This window comes from Tamandua tetradactyla, chromosome 13 (assembly GCF_023851605.1).
Source record: "Tamandua tetradactyla isolate mTamTet1 chromosome 13, mTamTet1.pri, whole genome shotgun sequence".
Classification (NCBI taxonomy): Eukaryota; Metazoa; Chordata; class Mammalia; order Pilosa; family Myrmecophagidae; genus Tamandua; species Tamandua tetradactyla.
Window position 1 is genome coordinate 61,663,680 of NC_135339.1, and position 13,705 is coordinate 61,677,384.

The window sequence follows — 13,705 nt, forward strand, 5'->3', positions numbered from 1 at the left end:
ACATATCTTCAAATAACTACTGGTCCCAGAGGAAAACCTCTGGAAGGCGCCTGAGGAATACAGGAGCACTCCACTACAATTTCTGTCCCCAAAGATTAGCTGCCATAGGCATTCTTTCTTTTTCTATCCTAACAGAAATGAAAGATTTGAGACAGAACATATTTTATAGTTAATGCTTGAATCAAGATGTACTAGGAGAGGGTTCATATGTCCAATATGCTAATAAGTGGAAAATTGCTCTTCCAGAGTCCAGTATTTGCCTGGAGCCTGCCATGGATTGCAAACTAATGGCTTACCCAAAAAGATATTACACTAAGACTTAAAATCTGAACTTTGATTCCACTGCTCATGTTACTATTTACACTGAAGATAAAAGGTAACTATTGCATATATTTAAGTAGTCCACAACTCAAAAGTACCCTTGAACTCAATAGCAACCTTTCCTCTCTAAAGCTACAGTCAATATTTTAGTTCAGGCCCTAGAGATCTCTCACATGGACTATTCAATTTACTTTCTAATGGAAGTACCACCACCAGCACACTTTCTACAAATAAACCAACAATCTGGTACTTGATTGCTTTTTCCATATCTAAGCTTTGTTAGGATCCATGATACTTCCTACTGTACTCTAAGGCATTCAACAACTCAGCAGCTAATGAGTGTGTTTTGGACACACTGCACCTTGTTAAGCATGTAGCAACACACTATTTGATGAAATTCTAAAGAAGGAAGCACAGTTCCTGTTTCCAAAGAACTCAACAACCAGCAGAAGAGATAAATCTTTACAAAGTAAACTATCAAGGTACAAAATAACAGTATAAACTGAACTGCTATGTGTTAAGTGACAGAGGAAAACAGTAGTATGAGAAGCTCTCTTGGGTGAAGTATTCATAAGCCAAGTCTAGAGAGGGAGAAACAAGAACAGATGACACAGAACCACATCTTAAATTCAGTAAATGCCCTATTAAAATATATGAATTTGAGGACAAACAGGGCCTATAGATGACAGGAAGCAGACCAGTTTGCAAACAGCAGAAGGAGCAATTTGGATGAAAGGTGAAATCGTGAGAAAAGAACACCGAGGTATTATGCAGAGGAGGAAGGCTCTGAATGCTGGCTGGGGACTTTGGGCTCGCCCTAGTCCAACGAATACAGAGTCACAAAACGAACCTTTTAACATATGTTCTTTACTTCACTCCCTTGCTGATATGTGATGTAGTTCTCACCTATTCTATGTGAAAGCAAGAAACCAAATGGGAAGCTAAAACATTAATTTATTCAGGTTTATTTAGAAAAACCCATGGAATTTGAAAGCTGTCAATACAAGAGACAAGACAGAGGAAGTATCTGCTACGTTGGTTGAATATAAAATTCCAGGAAAGAAAAAAATAAAATACAACTTTAGGATTAAAAGAATGGACGGTGGTAAATACTAGTTTAACAGTTCTAAGGAAATGGGGAGCGGGGTTTGGATAACAAGATGAGTTCGATTATTTTATTTCCTTCAAAATATTAGCCAAATTCAATTTCCATATTTCACACTAATTTTTAATAAAAATATATATTCCTATTTCAACCTGGAAATAAAAAGGATAGTCTCTGGTCAATTTTCTAAACAAGAACAGGAAAGAGTTTAAATGTCAGATCTTCAATTTAACATCCTATCTCCATGTACTTTTATACTTATCTTGTACATTACCACAAAAATCATTTTCCCAGTATGACAATGTATTTATTTTAAAAGCAAGTCTCTGGTTACTTTTTATATACTTTAAAGGCTGACAATTTTCCTATCATTTCTCTAAGCATTCTTTTTTTTTCTTATATCATTTATGGGATTTCACATTTCCAAAGATGCTTCATATATATTATTTTCAACTGTCTAGTTTGTTAAACCATTTATAGGGCTGTGTCTTCTAATGTGCTCCTAAAACTCCTAAAAATGAATTTATTGATCTCATTTTCATATGAACAATTTTTTAAAAAGGTTTTATTATTAGAAAGTTACCATTTCACATATAAAGAAAGAAGATTCCTACTTAGTCATATTGGACTCAGCATTTAATTTTTTTTAGATGCAAAGTATATTAGTTTTCACTGATAACGTCCTTCTTGTTTAATTTATATGCCTTATAAGGATAATAGTTTATTACTATATATTTACTGTATAATTGTATTTGCTACATATGCAATTAAGCTCTAAAATCTGTTTAATGTTTATGGTCTATATCTCCTTTATGTGTCTCTGCATCAGTATAACTTAACATACCAAGCTTCAAGAAGGCGGGACAGATTTACCTGGCTTTGAACAATATAAAAAAATTCCCCTGATTTCCAGTGAGGGTCTGACAACACTGTTAATAACATTATTATAGATGGTTTGTTTGGGCTGTTGGAAAGGTGAGGTTATATAATTGAAACCTCTTCTTTCAGAGAGGAATAACTGAAATCTACAACAGTTAGGTGATTTGCCTAAAGTCACACAATCAACTGGGGCAGAACCAGGACTAGAACTTAAGTCTCCAGATTTCTAGCCCCTGTTCACTGAAACACAATACTTTTTGAGAAATTAGCTCAATTTAACACCTTCCACCATAAATGGAAAGGGCAGTAACATAAACGTGACACAATCCCTGCTCTCAAGAACGTTGAGACTTTCTGAAAAGAAAATTCAAAAACTTAGAAAAAATACAAGAAACACTATTAACGGAAATAAGAATGAGGGTGAAAGTTTACAATAGAGGCTTTAAGAACTACAGATAAGAAGGATTTGAGGGCAGGCCACAGTGGCTCAGCAGGTAAGAGTGCTTGCCTGCCATGCCCGAGGACTCGGGTTCGATTCCCGATGCCTGCCCATGTAAAAAAAAAAAAAAAAAAAAGCAACCAAGAAGGATTTGAGGTAACCCTTAAAAAGGCTGGAAAGATTTAGTTGGGAAAGGGGAGAATAAATGGAGGGAGGGATGGTGAGAGAAGAGGTGACAGCAGAAGGGTAAAAAAAATATATATGGGCAAACAATATGAAAATCAATCTAAGGGAAGAACACATTACACTTCAATAAACACAATTCTTGACCTAAGCCACCTAAAAGAGGAAGGAAATATAGGAGATTAAGTATTCATATAGACACTCTTAGGAGGAAACCTAGACTTAAATTATAAGGCTAAGACTCAACAACATAGACAGTAAACAGCAGACAAATTTCTTCAGAAGCCAAAGATTTATGATGATACTGAGCTTGCTAAAGTAGTAAACCTAATCCTGTTTTGCATTTTGTTATATTAAAACATTAAATGTCTCCCATGGCCAAGATACTCTTCTTGATAACTAGATGCTCATTTAGAATATTCTGGGATACTGTCAAGATAAAGCATTCACTAAGGTTCCACATAATATTGTGTTTAATGGATCAGGTAAAAATTTGAGGCAGAAAAGCTGTGTACAAAAGTTTAAATCTTTGATCATAACAGGAGCCCAGGAGACTGCCTAAATGGAAACCAAACACTGTTCTAAATCAAATAACCACTGGTTTGTATTTCTAGGTGTGTTGCAATTTTTGCTTTTACTTTGAGAGTAACAACAAATACTTACAGAAAACCTGCTGCCTGTCATTATATAGATGGGAAAAGTAATCATTCCGAACTGCTTAGCTCATACTTATAACACACTACCAGAGAATGAGGTAGCTGAGGATCATTAATTTGTGCTATAACAATTATACTCTGAACTTTAACTCCTGAGTGTAAGTAAATACTACTATGTCTTTAAGCAATAGGAAATCCATCTCCACCCAAGAGTATGATAACTGGCCCTGCCACACCTGTCTATCCAGTGTGGCAGCTTCCCTAGAAATCACTCACCTGCACAGATCTGAATGTAGTAATGAAAGGCAACATGATATGATAGCCTGGTCCACTGGGGCTCGTTAGTAAAGCTCCTCCCCTGCAAAAAGATGTTTCAATTTCACAAGATTATAAAGAGAGACCTTTCTCTTTCCAAATCTAAAATGCTACAATAAAGATTCACTCTCTGATCTACTAAAGACTCACTAACACGAATTATTCCTAGCTAAGAACTGCTACTCCCTAAAATACCTGCCACACTTAAAACAGATAAAAAGATCAAATTAAACTGCTGGATGTTACACCTTGTTTCATAAGCCTAGCCAACCACACCTCTGGGTCTCCACCACCACTCTTAGGTTCAAAGGATTGCCTAAGAGTGTCTTCAACTTTCTGAGAAATGCTTTTACAAAAATTCTAATCGCCTGCAGTTTCTGTATTTTAATTGTACACAACAAGAACCAGATCAAGCATAATACAAGCATAATACATTTACTTGCCAAGTTGAAAAAAAGAAGGCAACACAAACTCTTAAGGAAGAGAAAATTTCTGAGGCTCAAGAGTCTTTTAATCTATCTGCATGGCAACTAAAATACTGAAGGCATAAAGTCTCCATATGAAAACAGAAAAGAAAATAACTGGAACGGAAAGATGAAGGGTGAGGGGCAAGATTAGACATAAAATATGAGCCTGGATTTGTTCATCAAATTCTGGAATGTGAAAACTATGAAAGCCCACCTTGAAAACTGTAAAAAACGGAGGAACTTTGGGAACAAATATAAAAAAGAAGTCCTACTTCGCATAATTCATAGAACTATCCTATCCTGAGACTATAAATAGGTTTGCAAAGATTCTATAACAAATAACTAAGGAAAGATGAAGTATCTGAAATTCACCTCTAATTCTTTGAGAGCCATACCTTCAAATGTTCTTTCCTTTGTTTTACTGTTATAAAGAAAACACTGAACTAGATGGAAATCTGGATTAATCTACCAACTGTTATACTAGATTTCCATCTGCTAAAACATATCACTTAAAAATGCACTTATAAGAAGTTCCTCACACTGAAGACTGTCTCTAAAACCCAGGATGGATCTAAGAGCAGATATATCAGGTTTGGACGGATGACAGAAAAGTTGAAGCTCTTTTCATATATTCTATTATTCTAATTTCTCCACAAATTGTCCTCTCATCACTTACTAGTCTATATCAACACAGAACTATTGATAACTATGCAAGCTTAACTAGACAGTAACATATCCCATAAATTCCTCTCCTCAACTTGAAAAGAAAACGTAAGGTGCCTCATCAATGCTATGTTTATATCCCTTCTGGAATTTAACAATTATTATGGTCATCATGGCCTTATAAGTCATAACCAGACACACTGAGACTTTAAAAGGAAAAAGCTAAGGAACAACCATAAACAGAACCAGATTTTCTAAATAGCACTATAGCTGCAAATTAAAAACCTGTATAGTTGTAGAGAATATAATAATTTATCCGTCTCTCCAATTACAGGCGGAGTGACTACTGCCTTCCTTTCTTCATTCTACAAATAATTAAGCGCATGCTGTGTACTAAGAATAACTGTCAGAGGTCTTAACCTCTGCAGCAAAACTTACAGAGCACAAAACGTGCTAAACACCGGGAGGGTGCGCCGCAAAAGCCAGCTTCGGCTCCCGTACTCTTCCTAGTGCTGGAACGTAAATCACTTCCTAGGACTGGAGAGGATTTCTCCAGGACGCTGCTGAGGGCACAACTTCCTAGACTCCACTCTAGCGGAGTCCACTTTCAATCAGCTCTAGAACCTGAACTGACTGCACGTGCAGCTCACCTGTAATACACAGCCAGGTGTCCTTCCTCAATCTTGTGGATGGAGGCGTAGAGGAGGACAACCACCAGCCCCACAACTGCAGCCACCAGCACTCGGGCTTGAGTCATATTCATTCTTGCTCCTCCTGGATGAGGCAGGAAAGGACCCCCAGTGCCGTGAGTGACAGACACACGTTTCAATTTCCTCCCTCTCCCTCCGGAGTCCCAGCGCCCTCCCGCAGACCGAGCCAGGAAGTCCTGAGCCCCTTTCCTTTCATTCTTCCCTCCTCGCTTCCCCTTTGCCAACCCCACTGTCGGAGGCGGCCCATGGGCCGCCTCCTGCTTGGTGAACGTCGTGACACACGCTCTCCCAACGGTGGTTCCCCTGCCCGGCACACTAACTGAGAAGGGGCCCAGCTGCAAGCTCCGGAAGGAGGCCGATCTACCCCTACTCCCACCCCCATCCCCTACACCCGGCAGCGCCTCACCGATCAGTGACGCATCGCCCCCGCCCGCACGTGCAGCCGCCTCCCAGGCTGCGCCTAACGCCGCCAAAAGCCGGCCCCGCCCACTTCCCAGAACTGCGGCTGCGCGGGGACGCACACAGACGCTACCGCTAGCCCGGGACTAGAGAGACGGGGAGCAGACGGGACAAAATTCTCTTAGCCGCCCGGTTCGCAATCTTCCGCAACAATGTCGGTTCTCTGTACACCCCTGGCTAACTTCTACTAAAGAGAAGGGAAATTGGTAGTCTGGTGTAAGTAGGGATGTAGAGGAAAGGAAAGGGTCTCTCGGAGAGGGAACTGGTCAGCTTGTTCTTGTATAGAGAACCCATTCCCCTGCTTAGTACATTAGTAGCTGTAATCCTTTTCTGGTTTATACCGAGTCCTGCTGTTTGTGACAAGTAGGAGCTTCAGGCACGGGTCATGAACTTCAGGAGCTCCCGAGATTTGTTGCAAATAAAGTGCTAAGGATTCAGAAGAGCAAGAGACTCGATCCACCTGCCTCGTTCACTTGTCGGTTTTTCTCCCCCATCGAGCTTCAAAATTTTTTAATTGTGGCTAATACATATATACACTATCAGGTATTTTCTGAGCACCTTCTATATTCCAGACCCTATGCTGATTCAGGGAGGACTTTATGAGTGGCATGCACACAATGGGAATAGAATGAACTAAGGCATATAAGGATGTGGGGGTGGGGGGATGGAGATGGGGGTGGAGGTCTGTGGGGACTAAAATGAACAGTGAACCCTTGAATTTCTTTAAAATCTTATGTGATGGAAAGGAGTGGTATGGTAGGCTAGGATCAGATTTTTAAAGGCTCATGTGCCCTTTTTCTGCTGGGAGGATCACTGCATAGTTTTTCGAAAAAACTCTGTCATGTACATATATTACCTGCTCAATAAAATAAAAAGGACAAAGGAAATGGGGAAATAAGCACAGATTAGTACAGAAAATTGGGCAGTAATGGCGCAAGCACTGAAAAGCTAACAGTGGAGCCTGAGCTGGATGAGGTAGACTAGGGTTGGAAAACCTGTAACCTCTTGAGCAGGGAACTATGGGAAAGTAGTGCTTTAGGCCAGTGGAACTGCCAGTGCTAAGCAAGATGGCCCAGAGGGACGCCTGGAGGTAGAGAAGCCAAGTGATTAGGAAACTGCAGTAAACATCTAAGGATACAGAAGAAGAGAAGATAGGAGGGGGTAAACAGAATCAATTCAAGTCTTCATTAAAGCAAAGCAAGCTTGGATTAGAAAATGGAATATATAAAATTCACAGTTGCCATTCAACTCTGAAAAGCTGTTAACCAACAAAAAACAAACAATGGTGTCAATCCATGCATCAGAAGCAAATCTGGGGAGAAAGCCATGGAAGCAAGAAGCTGGAAGCAATGGAACCTGGAAGACAAAGGGGAGACCAGCAGATACCACCATGTACCTTGACATGGGACAGGAGTCCAGGATCACCAGCAGCCTGTCTCCAAGTAGACCCACGCCTTCCCATTCTCCGTCCTGGGAGGACTTGTAATACAGAATCTTTTGCCCTCTAGTATCAAATTGGCTTCATCCAATGGAGGACATCATCAGGAGATGGAGGCAAGGAGGAGCCTGACAGCAGGCAATGTATATCCCTGGTTCTCTCCCTGTGGAGTCCACTGGCATGCACATAAATTCTCAGAGTCTTTGTAGAAATAATAGTATCCACTATCCAAAACTGTAACCATCATTAAACTAAGTAACAGTTGTAAAATACCTAGCAAAGTCATTGCCCGGGAAGAAAGTGCTCAAGCAATATGAATTACATACCCCTCCTTGCCTGTCCCTTTTCACACTGCCTTGTAATTATCTGCCCACTTTGTCTGCTTCTCCCTTGAGATTGAGTGCTCCTTGAGGGTAGGGATATAGGCACGAAGACCAAGATGTGCATTAAGTATGTGCCCCGGAATGCCAGTGAAATGATCACTCTGTGATCATATTCACTGAGTGAATATGGTACAACAGCAAAGAGAAGACAGGGCTTTACAAAGACTCTGTCCTCTTTGAAGATGAGGATGATGTTATAACTGGATATAGAAACTGCATGAGAAAGACTACTTTGATCTTTGTCACATCTGGCTAGTAACACTCACTTTTTCTCAATATATTTATATATATTTATTTACACAAACACACACCAATGTAGATCATATATATACATATATATATATACACACACACACATATTATGATCTCCCAGTCAGCTGTTACTTGATACATTTTCCTCAAGACCTTGGAAATGAACTGTAACTAATTAAACAGAAGCTTACACCAAGTCCTTGTCAATTATCTAAAATCTATTAAAGGGGTGATTACAGTAAAGGAGCACTTACTTTCTAAAAAAAAGCAAATCTGGGTTGATGTCACTGCCATAGTCTGTTGTGACTCATACCATCTGCCTGTGTCATGTGGTTCAAGCAGTTCTGACATCACCCAGCTGCACACCATCAAAATGGCCCCATCTAAACAAATCTTTTATCAGTTATTATTTAGAAAATGCATGGTCATGAAAAAAATCCCTTAATCATAATTCCAATACTGAGATGGCTTGCAGTGTTGATTCCCAGATAAGCATTCTTCTACTGTGTTGTGTCTCACTTTGCCATCTAGCTCAGTAACATCCAAGCAACAGGTGTCCAATAAAAGATTTTATTGATTAAAATCTGCTAAAACTAGAGAAGAAAAAGACTGCCTATTATAGCAGTTGACAGGCACAAAATTTAAATCTTTAGAAACAGTGATACCAGATGACTAAAAAGATATGAGAAGACAATTTCAAGGTTTCTAACTTGGATGACTGGGAAAATGACATGGCAGAAATGAGGATGGTGAGAAGATGACATCAGTTTATAGGGCAAGTTATGAGCATGGTTTTTAAATGTGGACAGTAGTGAGAGGACAAGACTACATTAGAAGGTTCCCAACACTGCCTTTACCATAAAACCTGTTTAATTCCTAAAGCAAGAACCATGAGAACCTATATGTTATTGTGTTCCAATTCTATGAAACTTCACATTTCTAAACCATATTAAACTCTTCTATTACAGCTTGATTTAATGAATAGATTCAATAAGTAATTTAAAAATCATTTAATACAATAAGTGAAAAACTGTTTTGAATACAAAAGCATTTCACATTTTTAAAAAAACAAGTAATACCTTCTAAATTACTTAACAGATGACAGAGATCCACAATCCTTTATCTGAAACTCTTGGGGCCAGATGTTTCAGAATTCTGAAATTTTCAGATTTTAGAAAGATACTTCAGTGCATACACTATATACTACATAACCCCCCAGCAGGGTCTGTGGCAGCACCCCATAATCAAACACATCACTATTTCTCCAACAACAAATAAAATGAATATTCACACTAAATGGGATAAGTAGATTCAGTATCAGTTCAGATTAGATTTGTAAGCAAATGAATTTTGTCACCAAGCTTATGAAAAACATTTCATTTTCAGAGCTTTTGGGGTTTTGGAATTACAGAAAGGGAGTGCAGACCTTTATAAATTTATATGACAAGACATGAAAAATCCTTTCAACAAATGACCCATTTTTACAAGAGGAAAAACAGATAAGCTTACAAATACATTATAAATTAACGTGGGTGAATTCCTTTTGATATTATTAAATGTACATCTTAAATAATATACATCTTATCAGTACACATAGCACATTTAACAAGATTTATGAGAGTCGACTGTTATTAAATACAGAGGCACAATCCTGTCAGATGTGCCCTAAAACTGAAAATGGGATTAAACCAACTCCTTATGATGCCAGGAAGAGCACTTGTTAAGTGCAACACAAGGAGATCAGGTTATTCTTCAAGTTCAATTTTATTTGCAGCAGTCCCAACAGAAACACAGGCAGACAACATTTAACATGTATGTTAGTTGAGGTGTTCTTCCTATATACATTTTCAGCCTTATGCCCAAAAGACAAAACTTTAAGAGGCATTTTTAATCAGTTAAATAAGTAATGTTTATACCAAATTTGGAGACAAGTGGGTCACAAAGATGCTCTTAAGTAGCTGTAGTATTTGAACAAGTCCATTGACTTTTTATAAAATCCTATCTTTAAGGAGGTTAAAAGTAATCAAACTCAAAACATTGTGCAGGTAAAATCATGAGTGACTTCTGATAATAACCATTTCTTCCACTGGCTGGTTCTGCAGAATAGTTTCATGGGAGAAAAACAAATTTCCAACACGTGCTCAAACAACTTCCATAAATTTGGTGACAGTGAACAAGTAGCAGATCACTCTGTTAACCAACTCCAATCAAGATTCTAAAATCAGGCATGAAAAAGCTACAATTAGATGTTGTACAAGTAATAGCTATATTGGTGTTTATTTTTGCAAGTATTCTGTATGTTTGATCATTTTATAATAAAAGTTGAAAAATAAAAATACAAAAGTTACAACTAGAGAATTTAGTTCACCTTATTTTCTGTTAAACTAAAAAAACTTCGTTTCAAAAATATTTAAAGCAAATAATTATTCTAAATGAAAGAGGAGATATAAAGAGTTGACATTATGACTAAATGAAGTAAAAATTAATTCAATAAGCATTTTATTGTAGCTTCTCCAAGTTCTTATAAATCAATATTCCCAATGTAAGCAAATCTTCTCAGTTACAGATTATTCCTTACAAAATTAACTATACTATACAACTATATACCTACATAAAATTAGCTATAATGTAACATATATTCATTTATACAGCAGCCACCATATTTGAATTACAGTACAAGCCTCACCCATCTTGTTGGAGAAAACTGATTGCTAAAGCAAAATGGTATAAACCACTCAATTTCAGTATTCACATATTAAAGAAAGCTCACCCTTCTTTTAATGTGACAAAAAATGCTACTGTTGAAGATTATTGATGACATAATCCTAATACAATGCCTGAGTAGCAGAAGATGTAAATTTGAGATCTAGGATATTCTTCCGATTTCCTCTATTTGCCCTATGCATCCCAAATGTCAAGATAAGGCTAGTATGGACAGCTACACCCTTTGTACCTAGCATGCAAACAAAAAACAAACACCCATATGTACACAAAACTTACCATCATACTACTGCCATGTTCCTCATTTGCTTCACGAATAATAGTGCTTAAATGGCCAAGACAGTTCAAATTTTCTTCTATCACTTGTGCTAAAGTCTCTCTGTAGGATGAAAGGGCAAGGAGTTCAGCAAAGGGGCATATGAATTTCCTCTATTTCGGGTCTCCTAGGTCAGGATGATCACTGTCCTTTCAGTCCAGGATCCCAATGCAACTGACTCCCGCAATCTTAAGGTTCCTCATCCCTCTCACCCAGAGGGAGAGTCCTGCTGGTTCCTCTAGACTGTGTCTCTGCTCAGCTCTAATTATAAGAAGCCCACTATAACTCCAATCTGATCTTTTTCTAAAATCTGTGGCACATAAATGCAACTTTTTTTTCCTGAAAATGATAAACTGGGGGAAAAAAAAGATTCTGTGGCACAGACAAATAAAAGACCTCTTTTTGTGGAATACTTCTCTTGCTTTAAATGTAGGAAAAAAAACCAAAACAGCATGCTTACATCACAGACATGAATGTAGGAACGAAGATACAAAAGTACAATCTATTCTGCAGCGATCAGGGAAGGTATAAAACTCTAGGTGAAAACAATAGATGGTAGCAATGAAAAGGAAAACAAGCAAGCTGATTCCTGAGGACAGCAGAAAATAGTGTGATGATTTAAAAGCTGCCAGAATCAAGAAGTTTCCCTAGAACTTTGTATTTGAAAGATCCCGATTCTGATTTCAATTCTCTGTGCTTTCCTCTTCCACATGACCTCTATCTTCACCCCTTACCAACCCTCAGCCCCCACTCTCTCACGATCATTTCTAGGCTATGGATGATAACCACTATTACCTTAGAACTAAATTCTGATTCAGTTTATAGTCAACAAATCAAATTGAGGTCAAGGGTTCCTAATCCTTGGTGTGTAAGTACCATGGGTATATCATAATTGAAATCAGTTTTCCTTTATAAAGTATTTCTACTAGAAAATATATTTGAAATTCCAATCAGCTACACTTTTACAAAGAACTATAATCTCAAATTGGAAATTACCTGTTTAGAGGTGACATTTGTAAAGATGAGCATTCCCTAGCAAACCTACATGCCTTAATGAAAACAAAAGATTAATAAGGTATTAAATTTTATTTGCTTCAACTTGGATTAATGGAATATTTCTTAAAGTCTATATAATCAAGTATTGCCTGTGCTATAACTATAGATGTATTACATTGGGCCAAATCTACACGGACCTCAGAAGTACCCTGGTACTTGCTTTCTTTTAAAAAAATAAAATACCTGATATCAGCTTGCCTTCCTGCCATGTGCTTTTTTTTCTCATAAAAGTACAGAATGTGCAAATGTATGACCTCCTGAGCAGTGATGTAACATGGCTGCACTTCTGCATAACTAATTTTGGGCAGAGTTTCCAGGAAGTGCTGGTGCTGTAGAGGTCTCCATGAGTTGTAAGAAAAGCGACAATATACAAGCTAGCAAAGAGCCACAGGCTCTGGATACGGCACATCTTATGCTGAGAAAATAACAGAAATGGATAGTCATTCAGCTTTTGGCAAAAGAGTAGGAATTAATAATAGAAGTTATTAGGGCTTCAAATTTGGGTTCTTATTTGCAAATCTGATTTAAGGTTCTTGAGAAAGCCTGATTTTTTTAAATTAAATACTAAGTTATAAAACAGAGTAGATTAAACTCAACAATTAGAGGATTTTATTTATCAAGGGCTTCAAAATGATAAATACAAAAAAAAGATAATGCAAAAAGATAGCAAAATTTCTTATAGAGATAAATGGTTAAGAAAGGAATATGGTTTGGGTAAAAGAAATTGATAAGCCAATAAAAGAGAAAGAACGTAGAATTTGGACTGAGCTAATAATAATAATATTTGCTGAATATTTATTTTCTAAGCATTTTACATACATTGACTCATTGAATTTTCACAACAGCTCTATGAAATATTTCCATTTTACAGATTTGGAAATATGAACATTAAAAAAGTCAAGTAAATGCCCCAAGGTTATTACAAAGGGACAGTTAGGGCTCAAAGCCTGGTTTGTAATGCATTGAAGACTATGCCTTAACCACTATGCTCTAATGCGTCATTCCTATTACTACTCTTGAAAGTATAACTTTCTATTGTGACAAAGTGAACCCACCCATCTTGAGGAGTTACCACGCATGACAGAGGATGTCCACATTCTGCTGAAGTTGGGGGCAGCCATGCTGATGCCTGAGGGGTTACTGCACCTTCTAGACTGGATCCTACAAGGGACCTGGCAGAACTCTGTGTCTGAAGGAAAAAAAATCAAAAGATTGTAGGTAAGCGCTCTACTGGATTACACAATTTCCTACCAGACCCATAAGATTTACATTTCCATCACTCCTTATATGGATAACCAAATTCTCCTAAACATAACTATTCCCATCTTTATACACCAATACT

At 37.7% G+C, this 13,705-nt stretch overlaps 2 protein-coding genes across 7 annotated transcripts in view; both read right to left on the minus strand.

Annotated features, from left to right (window-relative positions):
- The window catches only part of ERLIN1 (ER lipid raft associated 1), a 40,232-nt gene extending 33,985 nt beyond the window's left edge, over window positions 1–6,247 (minus strand). The window contains exons 1-3 of the mRNA XM_077125734.1: window positions 6,145–6,247; window positions 5,679–5,802; window positions 3,860–3,941 (exon numbers count right to left, since the gene is read on the minus strand). Coding sequence (XP_076981849.1) covers window positions 3,860–3,941; window positions 5,679–5,791 — 195 coding nt within the window. The 5' untranslated portion in view covers window positions 5,792–5,802; window positions 6,145–6,247. The remainder of the gene's footprint in view (window positions 1–3,859; window positions 3,942–5,678; window positions 5,803–6,144) is intronic.
- A 3,768-nt stretch (window positions 6,248–10,015) lies between these two features.
- The window catches only part of CHUK (component of inhibitor of nuclear factor kappa B kinase complex), a 93,238-nt gene continuing 89,548 nt past the window's right edge, over window positions 10,016–13,705 (minus strand). For 3 of the 6 annotated variants that reach the window (XR_013161688.1, XR_013161689.1, XR_013161690.1), the window contains 4 exons: window positions 13,436–13,552; window positions 12,547–12,778; window positions 11,271–11,370; window positions 10,462–10,485 (listed from right to left, as the gene is read on the minus strand). Coding sequence is in view for 3 of the 6 variants with exons in the window: in XM_077125731.1 (XP_076981846.1) it covers window positions 10,456–10,485; window positions 11,271–11,370; window positions 13,419–13,552 (264 nt within the window). In the remaining 3 variants the exon portion in view is untranslated. Of the gene's footprint in view, window positions 10,486–11,270; window positions 11,371–12,546; window positions 12,779–13,418; window positions 13,553–13,705 lie in introns of those variants that run through there. The other 3 variants (XM_077125733.1, XM_077125731.1, XM_077125732.1) reach the window with 3 other exon arrangements.